General features: G+C 52.0%; 1 protein-coding gene across 1 annotated transcript in view; it reads left to right on the plus strand.

Moving 5' to 3' along the window:
- Ky (kyphoscoliosis peptidase) overlaps window positions 1-13,009 on the plus strand; it is a 41,709-nt gene extending 28,700 nt beyond the window's left edge. The window contains exons 9-11 of the mRNA XM_015997378.3: window positions 4,730-4,918; window positions 6,147-6,337; window positions 8,821-13,009. Coding sequence (XP_015852864.3) covers window positions 4,730-4,918; window positions 6,147-6,337; window positions 8,821-9,716 — 1,276 coding nt within the window. The 3' untranslated portion in view covers window positions 9,717-13,009. The remainder of the gene's footprint in view (window positions 1-4,729; window positions 4,919-6,146; window positions 6,338-8,820) is intronic.
- The last annotated feature ends 2,277 nt before the right edge of the window (window positions 13,010-15,286 follow it).

Below are 15,286 nucleotides of genomic sequence, written 5' to 3' on the forward strand. Positions count from 1 at the left end.
TACAAGGAATTAATCAGCACCTTTGGTGATTAACCAGTTCAGCAAGAAAAGTGTGTCAGCTAGTAATAATTGGGCTCCTTTGTTCTTGTTCCTTGACCTTAGAGTCCCTCACTCAGCTATGTGCCTTTCTAAAACTTTAGATTATCTTCTTGGGCTTTTCATCTCAAAGCTTTTTGACAAAAACATCTTAGTCTAACTTAGTTATTTTCAAAGGTTTTTTTCAGGTGTGATGCACTCCAAAACCTGTGAACACATCTTCCAACATTAAGGTTAAAAGAATTAAAAGCTAGCTGGGCTACTGGGACTCAGTTGTTTTTCTTAATCATTAACTTGAGCTGTGAACTAATGCAGCTCCTTAGCGGGAACTAATAGGCCCTAACTGTGTAACATTTCCTTGTATTTACTTTTATTTATCAAAATTCTGTATAAGCTATCATTATTATTATCAATTAGACAGTACAATTTAGGGAAGAATCATCTTCATGACAATCCACAGATAAAATTGCCCTATAGAGCAGGATGATTCCATGAGATAAACACACTACATTACAGGCAGTGGGGATCTCCGCACACCCATTCACGCCATGCCAGACACCAGAGAAAGATGGCAGCAGCAAACATGTAAAGGCACAGCAGAAGCAAAAGACATTCTGGGGTCTGGGGTCTTGGAGCCTTGCCTAACCAAGGTTGACCCATCAGACAGTTTCCTCCTGGTGAGCTGACACCTTGAACTTCAATTGCCACCTGCTGCTCCTCTGACATGGCCAACGGCAGCTTTCTCCTGGTATTCTGGGTGTCTCAGGAGACTTGCTCATGAGTCCTGCATGCAAGTTGGCTTTGCAAATTCAGATGCACAACACCCCACCCCACCCCCGTGCTGACGATGCACTGACACTGGTACTGTCAGGACTGTCCAAAGGGAAAGGTTCTACAGCCTGAGGTGGTGAGAGAGATGGCCTTGGGCCACATTTGGTGTTGGCAAATCAAGCTATTCTGCAGGGGGAAACCTTTCTCAGCCTTGATGCCTTCTTCAACAGTTCTCCCAACTCCTATCCCAGAGTTCCCAGCGCTTTGCTTTCAGTCTGGTGTCTCAGTGACAGTTCACAGAGCCTCCTGCCTTACAAACATGAGCATTTCCAAGGCAGCCACAGAGCCTCATCTTGGAACAGTCTTTTATTGGGTTTGTTGTGTGTCTTGTGCTGTGCCCCAGTACCCACTCTTGGGCTTGGCACACCATTTATATAGTCAGTGGTCTTTCAGTGATATGAAAGGGTTGCGGATCATGATCTGACCAGCAACCAGAGAGGCTGGGTGCAAAACTACTAGGTCTACAATCCTTGTTTTATACATATGAGTTCTCTTACTTCATATAAAAGCTATGGATTATTGACAACACTTTACATTGTGACTTCTGTCCAATTCATCTTGCACATGGCTGCCAGATAATAAAATATCCTCATGCCATACTCCAGCAATGCATAAACTTACAGCTGAGTTCATTTTTCATCTTAGTGCTGCCACTGGCATTCCCCACAGCCCTTCCTCCTTCTCCTCAGCCTGTCAGAGGAGAATCGCCCCCTGGAGATCACTTAATGCCAACCATTCTTTTTGCCCATAATGAGCCTAGCAAGGTCACTGCAGGTGACTGTAGAGGTAGGAATAGAGTCCTGATTTCCTGGCTGCACCCTGTAGCCACCCACGCCAGCTTGGAACAATACAGGTACATGTCACTGTGGTCCTTTCTCCCTCCTGGGCTGGCCTTTCCTGCTATTCCTCACTTGCTTCTTCAGGTCTTCTCTCCCCTTCTTCTTCTGGTGGAAGAATATCCCCCAGCATGCTGTTTAAAACAGGCTTCTCCCAGGAAGAGGTCCAGACTGCCTACATGGGTTCCCAGTTTACTCCAGCACCCAGAGATGGTGTGGATGCTAAACGCTCCCTTCTTTCCTTCTTTCCTTTCTCTCTTCCTTCCTTTCTTGATCTCCATGCTCTGAGCAGAAAGAGCAAGCACCATCAAACAGCCCAGAGCCCAGCAGTTCCACTCACCACTTGCCCCTCCTGTGAAATGAGCCATTTCAAACATGATGGTTCTCAGGACTTCCCTTTGCCTCCACAGCAGACTAAAATTTATATACACAACATTCTGAGCAACCGTGAGAAATTATCCACTGAAGGATATAACTTAAGTTGTGTGTATAGATTTTCCCACTTCTAAAGGTAACACATACTCATTGTTTTAAAAGGGTGTTGTGCTCCCCCCTCCCCCGTTTTTGGTACGGTACTGGAGATTAAATCTTGGACTTCATGCATGCAAGGCAAGGACTCTGCCCCTGAGCTACAGCATGCCCCCCCCCAAAAAAACAAACAACTAAGTGCAGAGGAATTTAAAGAAATAAAACCAGCCATAATCCCACTGCCAAGAGATCAAGAATCCCTCCCACTCTCTGCCCTCATTCTCCACACATACACACATTTCACTCAGAGAGACTGTCTGCAGTGGCTTCCTGCCCCGGGAACCTTCTGCTCTAGGACTCATTTTGGACCATCACCAGCAGAAAATCCTGCCATCAGGGTCTAGCTACTCTTGGTGTCTGTCAACAGGCTGTCCCCAAGTGCTCCTAAAGTATTTTTTACAGGGCTCAGCTGCTATCATCTCATGAGACTGCCTGGGAATCCCCGGGGACCCAAACCCTTCTTTGACACTGTGGGCAGAAGGACAGGAACCACCGAATGTCATCCCCTGCAAGGAGTCTCAGTGTGGGTGGTCTCAGCATGGCTCTGCAGGTAGAGGAAGGCTAAATCGGACATGGCAACACATCATCTTCATCTGCATGTGGGCAATGTGAGAAAGGAGAAGCTCTTCAGTTTCATGATACCACATCTGCCCCCATAACTCAACAACGATGTATTAAGTGTAGATCAATATTCAGTGCGCCATTCTCCTAAATACTAGCTAAATATTCATCTTCACGGGGAAACCTCTCCCTATCCTCACAGAAAATGCATGATCATCTTACCCCATTACTCTAAGACCTCTTTGTGTAAAGTGATCATGGGGCATTCAGACAGGATGCATGCAGAGAGTGCCCCTCTGAACCGGCTCTGCTCCCTGAAGCAGGCATCAGAGAGATGCTCAGGGTCAGCTCTGGTTGCAAGGGCGGGAGGGGGGGGGTTGGTGCAAAGGGGTTCCATGAAGAGTCACTTTGGATATCCAGGACTCCACAGGCCTGTGAATTTATTGTACTGGTTTTGGGGGGAATGCAAGAAAAGTGTTGGGGCAGTACAACTTTTCCTAATTCACAGAAGCAGCACCAGGGTACTGGCAGCACCAGGGCCAGCAGCCTCCAGTGGGTCAGGCTGGCACTGTCCGTTCTTCCATCGCCATGGTGGGGGAGGAGCTGTGGAGGAGGAGGGCCAGTGGGTGCTGGAGCCTTGCTGATTCAGCCTTCAGGAGCCTTGCTGATTCAGCCTTCAGGAGCCTTGCTGATTCAGCCTTCAGGAGCCTTGCTGATTCAGCCTTCAGGAGCCTTGCTGATTCAGCCTTCAGGAGCCTTGCTGATTCAGGCCGCGAGTGTTGGCCACAGCCCAGGCCTGGTTTTATGTCTCTAAAAGTGACTGGCACCCATCTCCCTCAGTCCAAGTTCCCCAAAAGTGGTGCCTGCTTTGCCCTTAACAAAAGGGATACACTGTCAAAAAGACCCCAAAGCCAGGGCCAGCCAGTCAATGTTTCCACTCATCACAGAACAGATAGAGACTTCAAAACGGTGACTTAGTTTCTATGGCTGTGATGAAACACCATGACCAAAGCAACTCAGGGAGGAAAGGGCTTATTTGGCTTACACTTCCACATCACAGTTTATCACCAAAGTAAGTCAGGACAGGAACTCACACAGGACAGGAACCTGGAGGCAGGAGCTAATGCAGAGGCCCTGGAGGGTGCTACTTACTGGCTTGCTCTCCAAGACTTACTCAGCCTGCTTTCAGATAGAACCCAGGACCACCAGCTCAGGGGTGTTCCCACCCACAATGGCCGGGACCCTCCCCCTATCGATCACTAATTAAGAAAATGCCCTACAGACTTCCCTGCAGCCCAATCTTGTGGAGACATATTCTCACCTGAGGCTCCCGCCTCTGATGACTCCAGTTTGCGTCAAGCTGCCATGAAACTAGCCAGTACAGTGGCCCAGGCAAGCAGGCAGTGAAAGACATTAATGCAGCATGGTGCTTTCTGTTCCCTATTCAAGAAAGGCAAAACTGATGGTCAGGTATCCCGGCAGCCACTCCACTCTCCCTAGGTCTGGACACACCAGCATGCCTGCCCTTCCCGTCCCCATGCAGGTATGCTTGGGAGAGCATAGGCAGGAGTCGGGTCTCAGCTCCCCCGCGCCCCCACCTCCTGCACCCTCCTGAGGTGTCCTGGCTTTCCCAGCCTCTGTGCACAGCTCTTTTGTGTTGGTTTTCTTCCAAGAGCATCTTGGTTTCCCTGCTCCCTGTGTTCTGGAGGCCACCCTCACGCTTGTCCTCATTTTTCCTCCTGAGGAACGGTGCAGCGGATCATGTCAAGCAGGCCCTGGGGAGACACTTCAGAAGTGAGTTGAAGCGTCTCAGGGGAGTAGCAAACAGCAGGGCTGCAGCCGGTCTGCACAGGCAGGGCCTGCCAGCACCATGGCTTCCTGTCCCCACCCTCAGCACTCCAGCCCCGTCTCAGACCCATGTCCCCCCCCTCCCCCAGGATCGCTGGTGTACACTGTGTCACCGTGCCTGGCTACTCCAAGGGCTTTGGCTACCAGACCGGACAAAGCTTCTCTGGAGAGTTCGACCATGCCTGGAATGCTGTGTACCTCGAGGGCCATTGGCACCTGCTGGACAGCACCTGGGGTAGTGGCCTGGTGGACACTACCACCTCCAAATTTACATTTCTGTAAGTACGAGGCTCCCCTGTGCCAAGTGTCTGGTCTGTGTGTAGGGTGGGGGGACACAGGTCGAAGGAGGGAGGCATCTGGGGGGAAGGAAGAGCCAAGTGGGAGAGGAAGGCTGGACAGCCTTGCCTAGGTACAGTTGCCTTCCCCAAAGCTGGTTCTGGATCACTTATGAGGAGCTGGAGCTTCTCACCTTTCCACGACTAGATCTCTCCTCGGACTCCCCATGGTGCCCCTTCCAGCTAAACCCAGGAGCCCCTCGGGTTTGACCTAGGCCATGTGTGAGAAGGGGCAGGTCCTAAGGAGCCTCACTGCCAGCAGCTATATGCTCAGATTCTCCATCTTCTCCTCCCACTTGCTGTTCTCTGAAGAGGAAGGAGGAAGAAGAATGAGGCTGGAGGAAAGGAGAGCTCTAGGTGGGGCTGAGTCACCCTGGGCCCCCATGGTACATCCTTCAAGGCTCGGCCAACCCTGGACTTAACCTACAGCCCAGCATGACATTCTCATGGGTTGTGTTGTTCCTAGGCAGCCTTGATCACCTTGATTTGGGAAATTGACTGTTCTCTCGGATGGGTGCAGTGAAACCTTGGCACTGCCACGCTTACCCTACATACATCTGTTACCCTCAAGAGTGCCTCCTGAGGCAGAACAAAGCCTCCCCAAGCCCAGGCTGAATCTCTCCTTCCTTCTCTTTGTTTCCATCTCCGACCAATCCCAAGGGGCCACGGAAGTTCCCCCACTGCACAGCCCCCCCCCAGACACAGGGACAAGAAGGGTCCAGTGGAACTGGAACACTGGCCCCTTGCCTCCCCACCTCTCCATGCCCTCGCTGCCCACACCTGCTCTAAGGGTCACGCTTTTGCTCCATTCAAATTCCTTTCGGGCATTAAACACAGAGGGGGGCCATCCTTTCTGACCCACCCTACCCCTAACATCCTAAGGCTCTGAGAGTAGGTCACAAGTTCATGCTGTGGCCTTCTCGAAGAAGGAGCCTCGGATCCCGTGTGGCCCCAGGGTCTGGACACGGCCACTGAAAAGAGTCTGCAGTGCCCACCTTAGGACCACAGATGGTACCACTTCCACTCAGTTGCCAGCAATACCACCCCCCCAGTGGTTGCGTCAACTGAATAAAGGTGTCCCAAAGCTCCCCTGTGAGATGCCCAGATGTGAGTGAAGGTGGTCAGGCCTACTCCTACACAGGGCTCCTAACCACACCTTCCTCCACTCCAGCTACAACGAATTCTACTTCCTCACCCACCCCGCCCTGTTCATTGAGGACCACTTCCCAGACAACAAAAACTGGCAACTGCTGAAGCCGCCTCAGTCTCTGAGGCAGTTTGAGAACAACATGTACCACAAGAGTGAATTCTACAACAAGGGCATGCTGAGTGCCCACCCTGAGACGTCCATGATCCGAACAGGTAAGGAGAGGCAGGTGCACAGGTCGGGCACCAGTAATGACTGGAGCCACTCCCACTAGAGTGAACCAAGAAAAGCAGACCACCAGACTTAGTTCTCTCCCACGGCTGGCCTGAACTGACACTTGTCATCCCCTGACACACCATGGGGACCATGGCAGGGGGGTGTTTGCACACTCTGAAAGGCAAGACCTGATCCCAGAATCAGTCGTGGGTCTCAAAGGGCTCTCCCTAGAGGACTGTTTCCCCTGACTCTCTGAGAATCCAGAGCCTGGTCCAGCTCTTGGCACACAGTGGGATGCAGGAAGGCTGGTCAGTCCACTTCCCCCTTCTCATCAGAGCCATACCCTATCCATCAGCACCAGCTCTGCCACCAGGGGGCCTCCATGCATCCCAGACAGAGGCCTGAACTCCTAGAGGCAACCAGGTAGGGTGTGGCCTGAGGAATGATGGCATTGACCCCACCCTCCACTGCAGGGTGATGGAGGAAGGGGATGGGGCAAAGGGTGCAGCCAGGGGCCAGCCAGAGAGCAGGTAACTCTTGCCCCTTGCACTTCCCTGTGGATTTCATGACCTGGATACAGAGCCTCCGTGGCCTGTGGCAAGTAACAGACTTGTGGCCGCTCCGGGTGCAGAAGCCACAGGCGCGGCTGCTCAGGCTACTCGCTTTGAATCTCATTTCCTGCACCTGGGGCTGCTAGAGGTCTGTGGTCTCTAGTGTGAGACATTAAACCGCAAGAAAGACTCCAGCAGACCACAACAATGTCGCAGTCATGTCGCTGAGTTGAGTTTGCCTTTTTTGGGAGACATAAAAATGTAAACACCAGATTTCTTAATTTATACTAATCTAAAACTCAATTCCATATGCATGCTACAGATTGGAGGAATTTTTCTTGGTGGTTGAGAGTTGCCTTAAGAATAGGGATGGGAGAAAAAAAAAGAATAGGGATGGGAGAGAAGCAAGAGAGGGAGGCTGAGGGAGGGAGCAAAAGGGAAGAGAAGGAAGAGAGTCTGGAGATGGGGGCGTGGTCAGTGGGCGCAGGAGGGAAGGGAGAAGCAGGAAGGATGGAGGGGTACCTGGGATGCCTCCTCCAGAAGGCCTTTGGGGTCCCCAGTGCTTCACCTCCTCCGAGATGCTCAGCACACTTCTGCCAAGGGTTCTCTGAGACAGGCACGGAGCTCTTCCCACGAAGCCCGCAGCCCTGGCAAAGGCAGAGTGTAGAAAAGTACCCCCATAAGTCACTCTGAAAATGGTGGGTTCTCTGAAAGAGCCCTCCAGTATCCCTCCAGCATGTCCGGCTCACCTGAGGGCTGGGCCAGGCTCTCTGAGGCCAAGTCTTCAGGGTGAGTCCTTGCCAGGTATGGAGGATTAATAGTGAACACCAACCAGACAGCCTTCTCTTTTGCCAGCCTCCGCCCATGAACAGGGCTGGAGAAGTGGCTGGGGCAAGGGATGGGGTGGCCAGCTTCTAACAGAAGGCCGAGCTCTGAGAGCGGGCACTGTCCTGGGGAGCCAGGGAAGCCCCAATAGAAAAAAGCCCTCATGAGCTGCAAAAGCCAGGTGGAAGACAACGACCTAGCTAAAAGTACACACAAGTGCCGGTCAAGGTGGGCCTGGAGTGAGAGGGGATGGACTTGCCAAAGCCCGATCCAGAAACACGGCTATGGCACTCCTATGTGAGAAGCCAGTATGGGGAGGGGAAAACAGAAAAATGCCCTACTAACGCTCCTGGGTACCGATCCCTGGAGGGAAGGCCTTCCCACTGCTTAAGGTAATGCGTTCATATGACAGCTGTTGACACCAGAAAGAATCACCACTGTGGAGGGATATGAGAGTAATACCTAAGAGTTGCAGGGGCTGGAGAGATATCACTGTGTTTAAGAGAGCTTGGTGCTCAGCCAGAGGACCTGAGTTCTGTTCCCAGCACCCACATCCTTTAGTCAGCTCACTATCACTTGTAACTCCAGCTCCAGAGGATCCAGCGCCCTCTTCTGGCCCCCACAGGCCCCCACACACATATGACATTCACACAAAGACATACAAACATGCACATAAAAATAAATCTTGAGAGAGAAAGAGACAGAGAGAGAGAGCTGAGGGACATGGCACTCTTTCTGCCCTTTGAGCCCCTCCCTGCTCTGGAGTCAGGTAAAATATCCAGACAGGCTACACCTGATGTAAAGCAAATGGGAAAGGAACACATATGGCCGGGGCAGGGTTTTTCTTTGGCCCCTTCCCCCCACACAGACACCCCCACCCCCACACCCCACCCCCCGTTATCAGCTCTTTCAAAAATATTCACCTAAATGAAGCAGAATACCATATTCAGTGACATCACATTGGTAAAATCAAACTTGCTAGGAACATTTATACCACAGACACGGACACACCCTGTAAATCACATCTTCCCCCTGAGATCTAGTTGTTAAGCATTCACCAGCACATACTGGACCCATCTCACCTGACCCGGACTTCCTCTCCACAGTGAATGGGAAAGCCACGGTCACCATTGAGAGCTGTGCCCCGACACTGTTCATGTTCATGCTCAATGGCAAACAGGAGCATGGGTTACTGAGCCTCAGGAAGAATGGGATGAAGTTGGAGGTGTACCCTCCAACCATGGGTACCCACAAGCTGCAGATCTTCGCCAAAGGCAACTCTGACATCTACAGCTCAGTGCTAGAGTACACACTCAAGTGCAACTACGTAGACCTGTCTGTCCGGCTGCCCGCTGAGCTTCACCAGCCCGTGGGCCCCAGCTGGTTCTCCGAGCAGATGGGCATCACGAAGCCCTCCCACCCTGACCCCATCATCCACACCAGTGATGGTCGCTGTTCCGTCAGCTTTGGCGTGGAGGAGGGCATCAGTGTCCTGGCATCCCTCCACGGAGATGACGGCCCCATCACCGAGGAGACGCAACGGCGGTACATCTTCCAGTTGAACCGGGAGAAGAGGACAGAGCTGAAAGTCCAGCTGCCCCACGCTGGCAAGTTTGCCCTTAAAATCTTTGTGAAGAAGAGGCAGGAGCAAGGCAATTTCGTCTTTGTCTTCAACTACCTCCTGTGCTGCGCCAACACCAAGGTGAACTGGCCGATGTTCCCTGAGAGCTTCGGCAACTGGGGGCAGGGCAATGAGCTGCTGGAGCCTCTCTCCGGTGTGCTTCCGGCCAATCGCAACATACCCTTCAAACTGAAGCTGCACGGCATTGCCAAAGCCCTGGTGAAAGGGCAGGACACGTGGCCCCTGACCCTTAACCCCGAGGGCTACTGGGAGGGCAGCTGCAACACCGCTGGCTGCCAAGAAGTCTACGTCATGGTGCTAGAGAATGCCAACCACAACTTCTACTCCTACATCCTGAAATACAAAGTGAACGACCAGTGAGGGGCGGCATACCCACAGCCTCCCAGGGCTGAGGCCAGCCCTGCCCAGGGAGGGCCCAAGTGAAGTGCAGAGAGCCTGGGACACCGCTGATCTGCATGAAATGACTTCTAGGCTTCTGCCTCCGTCTCCCGGCTCTGTCCCGGGCACTGAGGAATTTGTGCTGCTGGGGGCTTCCACTCAGTGTGATGGTGGATGGAGGGACAGAGGCAAAGGCCCTTTAGAAGAAAAAGGTGCTATGTAAACCCAAGGTATTGTGAAGTGTATGCCCGTGCCTAGGCCTGCTCATCATGTGTTAGTGCTATGCTGTAGAGCTGGGTGGGAAAGCAGAGATGTCGCCCATGTTGAAAGATCTCCATACCATGCCTAGAGAATGATGTCTGAGGCTGAATCTATCGGAGAGGCCAGCCACCCAAGTCATACAGTGTTCCTCCACTGCTTCTGGGGATGCTGGGCCTGCCCATCTTCCGTTTGCCTAGAGCCTCTCCATTAACCCTTTCGTACTCTTCAAGAGCTTGCAGAAAGGGAGATGTGGAAAAGAAGCCAGCTGACCGTCAGCCAACTAGAGGCTGTTATCTCCCAACCCCTGTGAGTCTCTGGGATGGGGCAAGGGCAGAAAACAGCTGTGTGCACACAGGGATGTTCTGGGTGGGGACCAGGGCTGGAGTGGTGCCTTTGGAAGTCCAGCAACGCACACTTAAGGGTGAAGCTCCTTAGTCCATGTGCCTACCAGAGTTCAGCTCAGGGCCTAGGGCTGACCTCCCCGCCTGAGCCCAGGCCCATCGTCAGTTTTTCCACTGGAACCTCAAAGGCCTACACGACCAGTCAGGAGCCTGGCTGGTGACCTGCGGCTTCCAGGGTCCCTTACAAGCAAAACCAGGCTGAAGGGACCCCCGCACGCCCCTGGAGAGAATGTTTGTCCCTGTCTCTGAGAAAAGCCCTCTCATAGCCATTTTCCCCTCCTGTCTTTCTCTGAAATGACAGCTCCTGCCCTGAGTTCAGCCTTCTGTTGGGAACAGCCGAGGGCCTCTTACTTGCTCAGGCCTGTCCTAAAAGACCTCAGCTGCCTAGCTGGCCCTCAGCAGCACCTGAGGCTGGTGTTTCCATGGCAACGGCCGAGGGACCGGCAGTCTGTAGCAGGCAGCAGGCAGGGAAGGCCTGAGAAAGGCCCCAAGAGGCCGCTACAATACAGTCCCAGTGCACAGATGCACTCCAGCCTGGTCCCCACCAAACTTCTGGGTTCGAGGGGTCTGCCCGCTCTGCCTATCTCAGGACCCCCATCCTTCACTTCTGAGAGCCACCCCACCTGTCCTTAGGCCATGTGGATGCAGCCAGAGCCAGCCTGGGATCCTCATAGCCTCCTTCTCTTCAGGGCCCCGTGTTGGATTCTGGGACTGTAGAGGTTAACAGGAAGGACTCAGCCATAGCCATCCAGACCTCTGGGTGGGTGGTCTGCCGGGGGAGGGGGGGCGCGATCTGAGGATCCAGAATCCCAGAACCTCAGTCCTTCACCCCCTTCAGCTCCTTTCCCACAGTACCCCACTGCCACTCACCTGGTACCAGATACCCACCCTCCACCAAGCTGGGCAGCCTCACTAGTTATGAGCATGGCCACTGGGGGCTGAGCTGCCTTGGCTTGTGTGCTGGGTCCTCTGGCCGTCTTCAGCTGTCCACCTCTTGTCATTCACTCCGGAAAAGGCACAAAGACCCCGGAAGCATCACCACTGCACACCACTACGAGGTGGAGTGGAAACGGTGGAGTTTGCCCAGCCTGGAAACAGCCTTTCCTCACCCCTTTTATTTTACGAGCAGGAAGAAGTGTGCTATGTGCTAACAAAGTAAGTGCTTCTGTGATTCCTGCCACACACACACACACACTAGACACAGCCCTGACGGCCACTGCTAGCCCTGCAGAAGATGATACCCATGTTTTTCAAAACCGCATGATGAGTCCACCCGGGAGCTTGTAGAGCTTGCTACCCCCCACAAAACAGGAGCTGTCCTCAGCACCAGAGACCCAGGCCGGCCTCTCCCAGCGCGGCGTGGGTCATCCGCGCACGCCCCTGACTCCTCATTTAACCAGGCAGCCCCCCTTTGTCAAGGCAGCTGTAGGAGCACTCAGAAAAACGCCTGCATTTCTTTCCACGGAAGTAAAGATACATGAAACTAAATCCAATCTTCATGAATTTTTACACGCATGCTGCTCAGGCTGGAAATTTGGAGGTTGCGTTTTGAAGGCTTTTTATTCAAATCCCCCTCTTTGTCTCCCGGTCCACGAGTCCCAGTGGCCGATCGAATGGCACGAGCGCCCCCTGGTGGTCAATGTGCGAAGTTGCCACCGCTGCAAACATCCGACTGGATCTATGATTGTTAAAAAATCACTAGGTGCTTTCTTGTCCCTCGTGGATACGCCGAGGTCAGCGTTGCCATGCAGACTGTGAGAAGAGCCTGGGGAGACTTCCTGGCTGGCGTGGTGAGAAAACACAGAATGTGATAAGAATTAAGAGTGTTTTGCCCAGAAATCTTTTTCCTGAGACAGAAACCCTGGACACAAGCCTGCCTGGCCGAGGTCGCTTTGATCACACTCATTGCTATGCCAATGACAGGCTGAAACTGATCAAACTCAGCATTTTGCCAGGCAAGCCCCAGGATGGGTGCCAGGATGCAGAAGGATGGGGCGTGGTGGGCCAAAAGGGAGCAATTAACCTCTTTTCCGTTGGCTCCAGAAGTGCCCCCGTCTCAGCTGGACTGCTCTCTGTCTGATTGTGAGTATTTTGAGTTCTCCATATGTTTCATTGTCCCACCAGGATGGACTTCTCAAGGCCCGCTGAGATTAAAGAGACGTAAATAGATTAACTGAAGCATGAAGGATTTGAGCTAGATATAAAGAGCCGTTTCCTGTCGTGTAGCAGGAGGGACACGTTGCCAATAAAGTCTGTGAAATTCTCAAAGGACTTGAAAAGGAGAAAAGTCTCCCCAGTGTTCTGGAGTTTTCTTTGCCATGCTTGCTGAAGCGGTTGGGTTCTCTCTCCACTAATTCTTGGACTACACTGGTTGACCTGCAGTAAACGTGGGGTTAACGGTGTGACCGCACGGCTCACGACTGTCAGATTTCTAAGGTACTTCATCTGAAGTCTGTCATTTCTTTTCATTTGGAGTACGTAGCCAGAGCTGCAGAGGTGACTGTTTCTTCTAAGGTGTGGGCTGAATTGTGTGAGTCGCTGGCTGTTGAAGATGCTCTCTCCTCACTTCGTTGCTGGGGTTGTTTTTCAATAAAATTTATATTCATTTTTATCCAACAATGTAATTATCGATCCATCCTTATCGCTGCTTTCACAAGGAGGAAAGAAAAAAAAACAAGAAAAAAAAACACTTTCATGTTCAAAGGATGCTTTTAAAAAAGAAATCAATGTCCCCGCCATTTGAATGTGATGGCGAGATGCAAATGGGGTGTTGGGCAAATAGCTATTCCACATTAAAGAAAACATAATTAGGTCAGCCCCAGCCCTCTGCGGCTCACGTGCCTTTGAAGAATCGGAAGGCCGTGTTTCTTTCATTGAATCTTGTTTAACTTGAACATTTTAAAGTCAGTCCAAATTTCTTTTTATAGTGGGAGAAGAAAAATGTGCCAAAAATTTGCCTGTCAACCTACTTTTGGGGTTTTGAATATATAATATGTTTCTTGATATTCATATACATACAAGGAACTTTCCAGGTTGCCTAAACTGATTACTCATAAATTAGACATTTAGGGGACTAAAGGGAAAAAAATGAAAATCCAGACACCTCTGAGAAACTGCTGTAACCATGGAAACCATTCTCATAGCTGTAGTGTGAAGGGCAAAAAGATTTGTGTTCCCAAATCTGGGCTTATCATGTCCCTCATTGCTAGACACAAAATCAAGACGTGTTGCACTTCATCCTTGGGGTGGGGGTCCACGGGTGAACCAACTCTTTAATGACAAGCCAAGCAGAAGTCAGAACAAAGAGTCTTCAGGTCTTCCAGTCGGTAGGACTAACCCTTGAATTATTGCAACATGCTGGAAGTTCCCACCCAGGGGCTGGAAGAGATTGACCTCCAACGTTCCTTCCAGTCCAGAGACTTTCTGAAGCTGTGTCTCTGTGAACGGATGGTGGCAGGCACCAGCCTGGGGTTGTCAGTTAAGCAATATCCGAAGGGCCCTGCTGTGTTAAGAGCCTGCCCTCTAAGCCCTTGGCACACTGCACCGCAGGGCTTTCTCTTTCCTGAGGGCAAGGGGATGCACCAAGCCCGGCAGATGGACCACAGGGAAACAGCAGCCCCAACAGATGTCGGTTCTCTATGATTTGCAAACAAAACTGAAGAAAACTAAGGCCCCCCTGGAAAGTCCTCCCTTGGACATGTCCCTAGGTGTCTCCATGGAGGCTCTTTCCTTCCACCTTGTTCTCAGACCTCAGTTCAGAAAAAAAACTATTCCTAAACCACCGGAATTCCCAAGGAAGATGCACGAGGATGTTCCGTGACCCCTCATCCTCCAGGATGAGATCAGGTCCATCTGGAGGCTCCTCGGGTCTTATCTCATCTGCCTTTGCATCCACTGTGAGTGTTCAGGCCCCCACACTCCCTCAGCACCACTATTTGGTCCTCTGTGTGCCAAGATGAGCTCTGCCTATGCCATGATTGTCCACACTGGCCTGGAATCTGAACACTGACCCCACTGAGTGGTGTCAAGACAAAGTGGTTTTCATGAGAACCTTCCCAAGAAGGCTCAATGTCCCTGGAGAAGGCACTGGTGGGCAAGGGGAGTTTTCCAACAACAACAAAAAAAATGGTTTCAAGTCTGCCCTCCTACTGCCTTGAACACACTTGATCCCACATGATCTCAGAAGCTAAGCTGGGCCAGACCTGGATGGGAAACAAAGGCTGATTTTAATAGAGAATCAAGCGAGTGCCCAGTCACCCTGTTACCCTCTAGAGAGAGTGTGGCGAGTGCTTCACTCCCAGGTCAGAGCAAAAATAGCTCTTCTCACCACAGTCAGAGAGAGGCTGACGAGGGCCCATAGAGAGACTCTCCCCACAGCCGAAAAAGCAGTGAGCAGCACCCATAGATCAGGCCACATAGCAGTGGCTCCCAGGCTGCCTCCCTGTGGTCCCCCTGGACCAGCAACAACACTGATCACATCTTTAGGAACACCAGTTAGAGCCAGCACAGAGCATTAAGAATTCAGTGTCCTGGAGGCGATGCCCGAGCAACACAAAAGGCCAGCCATCCGGACCAGGTAGACAGCCAGCACTTCAGCCTGAGGTGGGATGCGGCAGGAAGCTCCAGAGCACAGGTCTCCTAGAGAGTGTCCAGATGCCGGCCAGGGCTGCGGCAATAGTCCTTAGGATAATCAACAGGCGACATCACAATCCACGGGCCCTCTGGCCACCCTGCTTTTGTCCCTGCTGTTCCCTGTTGTGCTAACACTCTCCCCTCCCTCTCTCCTGGAAAAGCCTTGCCTGGTCCTCAGCCATCCTCTGTGTTCACACCACATTTGTGACTCAGAACTCCGCATGACTCAGTGATGAGAGAGTATCGGAGGTTCCAGTG

This window comes from Peromyscus maniculatus, chromosome 7 (assembly GCF_049852395.1).
Source record: "Peromyscus maniculatus bairdii isolate BWxNUB_F1_BW_parent chromosome 7, HU_Pman_BW_mat_3.1, whole genome shotgun sequence".
NCBI lineage: Eukaryota > Metazoa > Chordata > Mammalia > Rodentia > Cricetidae > Peromyscus > Peromyscus maniculatus.